Source organism: Ambystoma mexicanum, chromosome 8, assembly GCF_040938575.1.
Source record: "Ambystoma mexicanum isolate Mex_15411 chromosome 8, UKY_AmexF1_1, whole genome shotgun sequence".
NCBI lineage: Eukaryota > Metazoa > Chordata > Amphibia > Caudata > Ambystomatidae > Ambystoma > Ambystoma mexicanum.
Genome location: NC_090929.1, coordinates 27102040 through 27114236, shown reverse-complemented (window position 1 = coordinate 27114236; position 12197 = coordinate 27102040). Strand labels below are relative to the sequence as shown.

Genomic DNA, 12197 nt, shown 5'->3' with positions numbered 1-12197 from the left:
TGAGGACAACTAAATCTTCCAATGAAATCTAGACACGCCTTTCCCAGCAGTAACAGTCTAAAACAAGTTACTACCTATGAGGGACAGAAATATCAAAGGTAATGGGCTAGAGGAGTCTGTAGGGAGCCAGGACAGCCAAAGTCAATTGGAGCACAGTCTGTGGAGCTGAGGCACTTCTTAGATAAAAAGTTAGAGAGTGTGTAGAAAAATCATTTGTAGTGTCACAAGCTGTTAAGCCTGTGAAACGCAGAGTTGGAATCAACTCTAAGGGTAAGCCACTGCAAGTCTCCACTGAGAAAAGCACAGCTCAAAGACACTGAGGTAAGTACCCCAAGTCTAAACAATACCTCTGGGTTGAAGAAGAGTGGATCAGCTGGATTCTGTTCTGTTGCAGCAATGCAGACCCTGGGTTCCTGAACCTCAGTCGTGGGGACAAGAGGGAGGACGTCTGGAGGGCTCTTGCAGCGGCCATTTGGAGTTCGTCGGCAGCTACAGGCTCTTTTCAGATCCACGTCACTTTGCGGTTTCAGCGCTCGGTAAACAGCACCACCACGGATCTCGGATACCGGTTGGGCTTCCTTCACTCCTTGGGTTCTGCACTCTGGTGAGGGGACCCTAGCAATGGTCGTACTGCTTCTGGAGGGTGCTTGGGGGACTCGTGGAGCTTCTGGCCGGATTTCAGACATTGCACTCGACTACGGATTTCTCGACCCCTGGCACTCCGTTCTTGCAGCAGCGAAGAAGTACAGCCAGTCGGGTGAGATGGTCCAGTGGAGTTTGTCTCGGGGTTAGTTGGTCCCACTAACCCAAGGGAAGACGTCGTCCCTTCCGGAGCTTCTCTTGTCGATTAGAAAAAGGAGTTTCAGCACATGAGCAGGGCTTCACCGGGCAATTTAAAGGTCCAGGAGTATGCAGCAAGCTTCGTTCACTGGTTCTTCATCTGGTGTTTCTCCCAGTGGTCGACTCTGACTCTAGTCCCAAAACCCTCGCCTTTTAAGCAGGTTTCTCCCATTCATGCACAACCTAGGCTGTCAATCACACAGCAGGGTGGTTGTCCTGAAAGGACACCCAGCCAGCCAATCAGGACTGGTTGCATTCAGGCATTCTTAGAGACAAAGGACAGGGGAGTTTCGGGAACCTCCCTCACATCCTGCCTTTCCAGACAAACTGGAGCCAGAGGCGGGCTTCAGGGCTGAAGCGCGCCAAAAGGCACAATGAATAAAAAAGGACTCAACTCGGCCTCGACGCACAGAGTAAAACCCAAGATAGACCACACAAACAGAAAATGGCGAAAAAAGAAGACCGGACCATTTTGACAAAATGGTCTCCCATGGGTGCTATACTGCAGCTGAGGGTTCAGCCTGCGGTAGACGAGCACAATGGTAGAAAAATTAAACCACTGCCACCTGCCATTTAAAGTAGTGAGGGTAACATAAAAAATGTTACATGAGAGAGTTGGCGAAGGGGCTACTAGGTAACCCCCCAGCACTCCACATAAGATGGGGTGTGCTGGACCTACAAATAGAAAAGGTAAGCAAAGTCAATTTCACTTTGCTATTCTTGGGAACAGTAGTTCACACATGAAAGAGTATTTAAACCTTAGGAGAAATCTAAAGGATTTCTCTGTGACACTGCACTGAAGGTGCTGCGTGTCACCATACAAAAAGAAGATGCCTATGGAGTTTGCTAGACCCCAAAAACAGAGGAAACACATAATCCAAATCAGGTCAAAACACATGAGAGAGTGAGAAAAAAGGTCTCGCTCACTCCAGGGTTAAAATGAAAAGTCCTAATTCCAGCAAAAGAGCTGGGGGTGTCTAAGGTGGGAGGATTATAGCACAAAAATGAAAATTCTCCCTAACACCCCCCAATCACAGAAAACACCCCAAAACTACACAGGGATCACAAGAGATTTAAGGTAAGTTAATACCCAAACCACCACAGTTCGTCAGCACAGAAGATTTTGCAGCAGGAGGACTAAAAACCCAGGTGCTGCATTCATTGTTGTTGTGACAGTTTTTCTGAAGTCCAGCTAAGGGCTTAGTAAAACCATTCATCTGAGACAGTACAAGACTCCACACTTAGTATAAGGCTGTACCACCTGAGTATATGGTAGCATAGACGGAGCAGCCAGGCTTATCTTAGATGGGAGAGAGGGCTGTAGAATCAGTACAAAGAAATGGTATTCTACATATGGTCCAAAGAAACACTATTGTAAAAAATAAATGGTTTATTTACATACAAGTAGGCCCAGATAAATCTTTGGGGGAATAAGTACTGTTAGGGAGAATTCTCAGAAATGTGCTAATTCCCTCCACCTTAGAGACCCCCAGCAACTTTGCTGGATTTTGAGGACTTGATTTTTTTCCCCCCACTCTCATGTATTTTAATGTGATTTTGAACTCTGTTTCTTTTGGTTGTGGATTCTGACAAACTCCATCTTTTACATTCTGTCACACAGCACTTTCAGTGCAGTTGCACAGGGAAGCCTTTCAGATTTCCCAAAGGTTTAAATACCTTCTCTTAGATAAACTACTGTTTCCCAGAGCAGTGAAGTGAAATTGACTTTACTTACACTTGTAACTTTCTAGACCCAGCGCACACTATCTTACAATAGGGTGCTGGAGGGGTTATCTAGTATCCCCTTTGACTAGCTTCTCATGAAACATTTTTATGTTACCCTTTTCTCACTGAATGGCTGGTGGCAGTGGTTTCGTTTTAACTACTGTGGTGTGCATTTACTGTGGGCTGCGTTCGCAGCTGCAGTAAAGCACCCAAGGGTGCCATTTTTGCCAAAATGGCCCCAGTCTTCTTTTTTCGCAATTTGTTTGTGGAAAGATCCTTATTGAGATTTACTCTGCGCGCCAAACCAGGTTTGGTCGCATTGTTCGCTTTGCCTTTGGCGGGATTCACAAGTGAAGCCCGCCTCTGGCTCCAGGGTGTCTGTGGTAGGGAGGAAGTGAGGGAGGTGCCGAAACTCCCTGTGCTTAGTCTCCTAGGAGACCCAAATGCACTCTGTAGTGATTGGCAGGCTGACTGTCCGGCAAACACAGCCCCCCTGCTGGGTGACTGACAGCTAGGCTGGAATGAATGGGAGAGAACTGAATAAAAGGCGAGGCTTTTGGCTTGGAAGGCAGAGTCAACCACTAGACCAAGGAACCAAAGAAGAACTTGAAGAGGACTCCTGCTCCAACTCCTAGACCGTTGGTTTGCCCGGTGAAGCCCTGACGCTGTGCTGAAACTCCAGATTCGTATCGACAGAGAAGCCCCTGCTAGGATGACTTCTCCCCTTGAGTTGGTGGGACCAAACAACTCCAAAGTAAGCCACCTGGACATCCTTCTTGGAGCTGGTTAAATTTCCACATAGTTGCTGCTGGAAACGTATAACCAGGGAGAGGAACACCAGATTGTGTGCGTTGCTTTTAAGTTGGCCAAGAGTTCCAGGAAGATCCTTCGACTCACAGGAAGCAGTACTAACCAAGCATGAACCCCCTCAACAGAGTGCGGGACCCCAGAAGCAAGGAAAGTCCATCTCGACAGCCAGAAACCGTGGTGTTGCTATTTGCGGTAGTCGCGAGGAGCTGAAACAGAAGTGCCACTTGTTGGAAAGATTGCCGGTTGCGAGCAGTGACTGTCCCATTGCAGAGCAGGAGTCCCCAGAAGTCCTCCCTCTTGTCCCCACGACTGAGGCCCAGGAACAGTGAGATCTTCAGAGCTGCACAGGAAAAGAAGTCTTCTGCTGCACTTTTTCTTCAATACAAAGGTACTGTAAAGTCTGAGAGAACTTACCTCTCTTTGAAGAGTTGCTTGCATCTTCTACTGCTCACATGTCTAATCAGCTTGTGGCCCTACATTTGATTATTATTTTCTTCAAAGACTTCTAAGACATTGTGCAAAGACTTTTCTACTTACCTACCAGAAGTGCTTCATCCTATATAAGACTTTTGCCCATTGACTTTGGCCTAGCCTCTTGTACTGAATGACTCTTCTTAGGGGATCCAAAATGATTTGCCTGCTTAAGAATATTTGTGGTCTCTTGTTGTTCTAATAACCTTTTCCTTTTACCAACTTCTAAAAGTATTCTAAATGCAAACAGTAAGATATTCATGTCTCCAGCACCCTAGCTATTGAAGTCACCTGAGGGTGTAAGTTGTGTCTGTGGGCCACCCCAAAAGGGTCTTTACTGATTTAGAAACTAAGAGTGTACAGTATTGAAGTGTATTTGTGAGTTACTTTTAGATTGCTCCCTTCTGAAGAAGGCTTATTCTAACTGACTGATGAAAAAAATTAATTGTTTATTCAAGAAACCTTGTGTGTAAGGGTTTATTTGAATACTTGTCACTGTGAATCTCTGTGTAACTCCCCTACAGCTCACATTCACTCTTCTTGAGACACTTGTGTATAGGCGCATTATAAATGCTATATCATATCATATATTTTATCATATCATAAGCCTGGCTGCTCAACACGCTACCAGAACTGTGTAGTACAAGCTTATACCAAAGGTTGGGTTTCCTATTCCTGTAGCCAGAGTTGTGTGTAGTGCACCCAAAGGGTACTGCATACAAACTTTGCCTAACAAGTACTATCACATTATATATCACCACAATTATAAAACACAGCACTATGCTTGAAGGAGCACAGACCAAAGCATATAACCTTATTTGGAACACCTAACAGGAGTTCTAGGGAAGTCAAACCAATGTATACACATTTAGTATAGGGCACCCCTATTCTTGGGTGATAAAAAACCATGAGTTACTTCCAGATACTTTACAGTAATACAAGGGTAGTAGACCCTATCAGCTGTACCATGACGCTCAGCAAGAAATCACATAGTAACATTAACTGGACAATCTACTTTTCTGATCGGGTGAAACACAGATTCTAGGAAAAGCATAAACCTATGACTCTGATTCAGGATAATACTGTTTTTCATATGGAGGCAGGCTTTGGGGTGTAATATTCAATTACAGTTGCTTTTCAGTTCACAGACTAATGCAAGCAATAACTTATTTTAGGATAACACAGTTCTACTCAAGGTAAGTGAAACCTATATACCTTTGTAAGGAGCTATCAGCAACCTAAAAGGCAAGGCTGACTCATTCTGGACAGGCTAACAGCAAGTCAGGGGAAGCAAGACCCAATTGGGGACACTCATACATTTATCCTAACAGGAATAATAAAGTGAAACCAACAGCATTACTTTTGGGGAAGAGGCACAACCAAATCACAGGTGTGTAACTTAACGTTATATATACTTTTCAGAATAGTTCAACACACATTCAAGGTAAGTAAGAACTTGTGTAACTGTGCACCCTGAGTTACAGTTACCAATCAACTTTCTTTACAAGTAAGTAAGTTGTGCACACTTCTTTTCAAGGCAGAACCCTTTTCTTATCCAGTCCTTCCCTTATTCTATAGCATGAGTTCACTCAGAGGCAGTAGAGGGAACCTAGTGGTCTAGGTGCCAGCTGTAGGCAGGGTGAGAGGGTTCAGCTGCTGGCAAAGTCAGAGTTCCTGAGAAAGACTGTTCAAACAAGTAAGTAGACTTCAGAGAAGACACCCTAGGAGGATTCCGCAGTGGGCCTGGGTGAACTGGATGAGTGGCCTCCCAATCACAGAAAACACCCCAAAGCTATACAGAAATCACAAAGGCTTAAGGTAGGTAAAATACCCCAGCCAACGCAGGACCTCATTACAGGAGAAGAGTTGCATCAGGAAGACTTCAGGATATGCAGCCAAAAACCTGGTCGATGGATTCCTTTGTCTAGAAGATGGAAGACAGGACTTTGGAAGGACTTTTGCAGCAGAGATCACGGAAGAAGGCTCCAGGCAAGACTTTCCTCGCGGTTGAATGCGGCTCTGTGGATTTGGCGCCTTTTCAGGAGCACAGAAGAGAGAATATCACTGGTCGGATTCTCGTCGTTTGCAAGGTCCAGCACTCTGGTGAGGGGACTTTTTGGACTGGAATCGTGCCTGTGGAGATCCAGCAGGATGCCCACAAATTTGCTGCGAGATTTGGAATTAGGAAGACCGTGCACCGCACAATGGCTCGAGGTCCCAGGGTATTGGGGTATTGCAGCCCCGCAAGGTCACAGCACAACATCGGATGGCTCAAAATGCATGTCTTCATGAGACTAGTGGGTCTCGCCAGGCTCTGGGCCAGGGTCGTCGTTTTTGTAGTCCCCAGGTCGATTGGAAGGAAGGGCTACAGCAGGCTCCGGTTACACAGCAGGATCTGCGGTCGCTGGAAATAGTGCCTGCCGCAAATCCTTCATATTACTCATTGGTTTTGTTTCGAGTGGTCGACTACCTCTTCAGCTTCCAGGTTTGGACTTTTATGCAGGAACCCAGCCAATCAAACAACTTTGCAACATTCAAACTTGGGGGGGTTGGCGCTCCTTTCAGGACAGCCAGCCTCACAGTTTGAACAGGAATCTCGCACTCGGGCTGGAAGACAAAGGGCTGCAGAGTTTTGGACTCCTCCCTCGCTTCCTACCTTCACAGACACTCTGGAGCCTGGGCTGGCTTGACCGATGTCTCCCGCCGAAGATAAAGTTAACACAAAGGATTTTCCCACCCTGAATGTCAGTAGAAGGAGCAAGAAAGGACAAGGAACTCTGAAATGGCGAAAAAAGAAGACAGGGGCCATTTTGGGAAAATGAGCACCCATGCAGGGTCGGACTGGGACAAGAAATGGGCCCGGTCACCCAAAAAAAGTGGCCCACCCCTCGCCTCAAAGTCGCCCATCCCTCGTCTCATGACCCTTGACCTCTTAATACATCACCAGAAGTGATGTCATTTGACCCCACCCCAAAGTGACATCCCGGGAAGCGATGAAACACAACCTTTCACCCCTTGACAAAACAGGAAGTGTCATCAAATAGCATTGTTCCTAAGTACACTAAATTACTGTGAATTCAAGCAGACGTCCAAGGCCAAATGATATGTTATTGTATAGCACTTACGCTTAAGCTCTTTTTTATGGAACAAATATGCATACAATGTTACCCAACCTGTGTTGGTATTTATCGACCTAAGAAGGATGAAAGGCTTTTTGGCAAAAAATAAAAATGTGATTTTTTTTTTTTTTTTCTTTTTTTTTTTTCAATTTTTTTTTTCAAAACCGGCCCAGGCATGGCCAGCAACCGGCCTCCACTTTCCAGGGACGATTTCGGCTCAGCCATTGGCCGAAAGGCCGAGGGGCCAGTCTCACCCTGCACCCATGGGTGCCTTTACCAGGGCTGTGGAAACAGCCTGTGGTAAAGGTGCACCGAATTAATAAAAGGGTTCACTGCCATTAAAGTTAAGTTTGTCCTTGTGACATAAATGTTACATTTAAAATGAGGATACCCAATATCCCCCCCAACACTTCAGATAAGTTGGGGGCTGCTCGTCTCACCTATTAAAATGTAAAAGGGATCCGAAGATCATTTCTACCCTCGGGAACTGTAGTTCCCAGAAGGTTAGCCAGAGAAAGTAAAAGGGGTGCCCCAAGGGCAACCCAGCAACAATAGGCAGTGTGTGCCAAAAGTTGCCAAAGAGGATACAATTAAAAAGACACTATGAAGAGTCTTAATGACACCAATAAAAAGAGTAAAAGACTCTGTGAGTGTGGAAAAAGGTTCCCACTCACTGAGGTATAGGGAGAAATAATCCACCAGTAAAGCAAAAAAGTTCTGGGGTTGACACAGGTCAGGAAGATTTCATTGCTATGAAAATCTCACCCAACAGAGATGCAGAGGTTGGTTGCATAACTGGAAGCCACAAATAAGTTGCAGCAGAGCAGGAGAACCTACAATGTAAGTCAATGAGAAACACAGTTGTTCAGGCGGTTTTTATACCACTCTCTGTTGAGGGTACTACAACCACTAGCCCTGACAAGAAAGGGTAGCCACAACTCTCTTAAGGTAGGTAATGTGGACAGAGTGACCATGTGTAACTCTCAGGTAGTGGTGGCTGGCTGACACAAAGGTACCATTAATGCACACACTAATCTCTAGAAAATACACTGACATTGTGAGAAATATATACTTTATTTAAGCCACGCGTATCACAGTATCATTTCATAAGAGCACAGTATTAAAAATGATCCCATTATATTGGAGAGAGAAGGGGGGGGTGGGGAGATGGACTGGGGAGAGAAAGAGCGACTGGGAGACAGAGAAGGAGACTTGAATAATTTAACAAAAAACATGCGCTTATACTACAGTTCAGTCTTCCTAAACCAGAGGGAAAAAACACCCTAACATATGCATACTGTAAATCATATCCTGGGGTCGTCAGAGAACCTCAGTCCCACGCATGTGATTTGTTCAAAGATACGTCACTCGTGACCTTGTGTTGCAGGTAAGTAACTTATTTCAGGCTTTATTGACCTGCCACTTTGGCCTCTGGGCTGCAGCTTTTGATTGTTCACTTTCAGAGGCAGCCATTGTAGTTTAGGAACCATTGGGTCGTTTTTACAGAACCTGTTTTCCCTTTCTATTACTTCGGATGTTTCTTCCTCGCATGATCCCATTCTTGGTTTCTGTCTCCACAGCAACCTACTCGAGAGCAAAGCGGATGGGATTGAAGTGTCATATAATGCTTGCGGAGTCCTCTCCCATATCATGTTTGATGGACCGGACGCTTGGTTTATCAGCGAGCCATCTCGTGACGAAGTTGTCGACCGTATGTGGGGAGCCATTCAGAGTTGGGACTTCAGCTCCCGGAGGAACATCAACTATAGGTGAGACGTTTGTGCCAACTGTGAGGAATGGAGAGCAAATGGTGGAACTGGTTAAAATATTTGAGTTTTATACCATGCTACTTTGCGAAGAAGCTGCTTCAAAGAAGGGTGGAGGTGAAGACAGGATGGAGGGGAGCAAGAGGGTTGCATTATACTGATGCTGATGCATATCCCCCCGTTTCTGACCTAAGACTACCACGCTTGCGTACTCGGGTTCCCTGTAACCAACCAAACTGTATACACTTGAAGTGTTTGTCCTTTACCTCTGTAACTATGTAATCTTCCAAGGAGTACTCCTCCATCTCTGTAACAGCGCCACGCTGTCCACACGCTGTTGGGCGCTATACAAATAAAAAATAAATAACATAAATATGCAGGTGGTCTTAGTGATCATCAAGGTGGGTGTCCTCTCTAGTATGACTGACCTGTGACTGCCTGCTATTCCTCCTCAGCTCCTCATGGGACAACTTGGGTCATCTTTAGCCATTGCCTCTGTCATGGTGTCATGGGATTGCGTTTGCTGGCTGGCTTGACTCTGCTTCTCCCCTGAGGGTTCCTGAACCTTGCTTGATCTTAATGAGCACTCCTCCAACTTTAGCCGCTTCTGCAGTGTCCTGGCCTCCTGGGTTACCATCCTAAATCATCTTCAATAAGTGGATCTCCTTGTCTGGGTGCTTCCAGTAATCCGAGTTCAAGCCCATTGACTCGAGGCTGGCAACGGCAACCCAGATAAAATTTCAACATAGAAACGTACCTATACACTCACTTTTCTTCAGCCGTTTACATTTGAACAGGCACTGTGGGTGCTCTTTCTGGGTCCTCCCCTCAAGGATCACTGGGCCCCGGGTGCAAATGTGTTTATCTGCCCCCTACCGTTGCCGTGACCAGACTGCCCAATCGTGATCCTGGCCTCACTCTGCATCCAGCTTTCTCCAACACGCTGAATCTCTTTTGGGTGATCCCTCAGGCTCCCTGGTATGCTGGCATCTTCCTCTGATGCTTCTATCGGCTGTCTTACCGCCCCTATGCTAGCCTATAACTATGGCAGACCTATCGAGTTGGCTTTCTAAAACTTGAAAAAGCCCTGAATTTGTGATTACTGTAGCTGTCATCCACCATTTGTTGTTTGTTCCCCTTAGGGTTGTGAAGCTATTGAAGTAACTCTAAGGTAGTCCAGTGATCTGCTGTACATATGCATGTGTAAATCCATGCAGTTTACTCTATTTGACTGAACCTATGTGGCTAGTGGGTTGTGTTTAGGGGGTGAACTTGGTCCTGATCAAACCCAGCATTGTATTCTCTGTTTTTTTTAATCCTTTCTTCTCATGTTTGTTGCTACAGTAATGCAGTCACCCCTAGGAGCATTTTAAGTGCACTTATACTACTGTTGAGTATTTGGTAGTCACTTGCTCCCGCAGTGAAAAGGATCTCTTCTAGGGCCCTGTGTTTTGTGATCAATGGCCTGTCATTGTTAGGGGAGTTTTCCTAAAGTCCCACTTGCAAGTAAGACTTTAGTAATCTACCCCAGTGGTTTGTAGAAGCCCAACTCTTAGTTTCTGTCTGTACTACTCGGATACCTTGGTAGAGTGGCAGAGCAGTCAGGCTTATCTTAAGAAGATGTGAGCTGTAGGTAAGTACGCTGAACCCAGTTAGTAATGCACATAAAAGAAATACTTACACATACATTTTTATTAGAATATAGATTTATTATATTTACCCAAGTGTCACTGGTAAATACTTAGCACAATAAACCCACACACATAGGTTTACTTTACAATACTTTCAAAAGGCCACTTCTTAGTTGGTAGTTGCTGAACGAATACAATTTTTATAGGAGTTTGACTGGCCTACCATACTCTCGGTAATAACATGTACCAACAAAGTAATGCAGTAATTGCATTTAGTCAGAATACATACAAAAGATGAGTAATGTGGGATCGATCACTGTAGGTGCGCTAGTTACCACTATTAATATATCAGTTAATGATCACAATTTAGAAAGAATAAAAAGCAAAAAAGCGGTGGCAGCGAGAATACCGACTCCCTCAGACTTCCCACAAAGCCATATAAACAGACAGATTGGGGCTTGGGAGAGTATCTCGCGCTCTAAACCACAATATTTTAGAATAGTCCATCAATTTCTAATAATATAGTAGTCCAAGTGATCCAATAGATGATGTGGAATTTTTTATTCTTGTATGATGAGAGCAGCCGACACATGTTTCGACCCCTGGTCGTTGTCAAGGCTGTGACATAAATTGGTCAAAACATAAATCACGCAAAGTTTATAATGGTACCAAATAATCAATACCAGTTGACATCATATTGAATACATTACAAAATAAGAACATCAATAGAACAAAGATGAACCAGACCATGTTGCGTCACATGTCAGGCCAGGTTTGGAGAGAATGAGTCAGAATGGACAAATAATAAGAAAACAAAAGAAAGGATAAATCCTCATTAGCAAAATCATTCATTTTGTGAGAAAGTATTCAAAAAGAGAACATACGTATGGTTTCCTATGAGACCATATATACACTTGTCACACACACCCTGTGCTCCTATTGTTAGTCAAGATAGGTATATCATTTTAAAACATTGTTGTTAGTTGAAAGGTCAGAGCCAGATCATTAGCTTCCTCATTGTTGTGAGACCGTGAAGCCACAAAACCAGCAAACTGCTTCGCATCAAAATGTCTGATATTGATTAGAAGGTATGAGCTAAGGAGATGTTAAAGAAGTGAGAAATGATAGAAAAGAAAGCCAGGCAAAGGTCACTGATATCAAACCTAGCTCACCCTTCTAATATTTGTCCAAAATGATCAGCCCTTGTTTAGTAGTATCTAAGTTTAATGAAGCCTAGTTCGGCTGGTATCCAGTACTGGTTAATGATTAGTAGTGCTGATGGCAGATTTAACTGTAATCGCCGAAGCCCTGTTTTCATAAGAAATCTTACCTCTCAGTCTTGATTATTGCGGCATGTGCATATTGGTTGCTGAGTCTACTATTAATGAGCCCCATTAAAGTTCATCTTTACTGATTGTATTGTCAATATGTTTCCTGTGAAGAAGAAATATATATATGTATTTAAAAAAAAAAAGCCCTTGACATTTAAGTATATACTAGTATTGTTCCTGATTTATATTAAAGGATACTGTGGAATACCTCAAAATACGATGAGTATTCTAAAAAGGTCTAATTGTTTGGCCCATTACATTTAATTTTTAAGATGTGAATTTAATATAGCAGCGTTGGAACGTTTAAAAGATCCAAGTTCATGTTGGAGAAAATATTTACTGCTATATAAATTTGCATCCCAATCAATCTTTACCTGCAATCACGGGTTAAATCCCAAGAATCTGTTGTTAATGGCTAAAAGCCAGTGTACACCGCACTCCCCCAGTTCCTGCCTCAAGTGTGGATGCGACACAAATGTGTTTATTCAAAATGGCGCTTGTAGT

At 44.2% G+C, this 12197-nt stretch overlaps 1 protein-coding gene across 4 annotated transcripts in view; it reads left to right on the top strand.

The window, feature by feature from the left end:
* The window catches only part of ZER1 (zyg-11 related cell cycle regulator), a 423267-nt gene that overhangs the window by 383368 nt on the left and 27702 nt on the right, over positions 1–12197 (top strand). For all 4 annotated transcript variants that reach the window (XM_069609184.1, XM_069609185.1, XM_069609186.1 and 1 more), the window contains exon 13: positions 8546–8734. In XM_069609184.1, coding sequence (XP_069465285.1) covers positions 8546–8734 — 189 coding nt within the window. The remainder of the gene's footprint in view (positions 1–8545; positions 8735–12197) is intronic.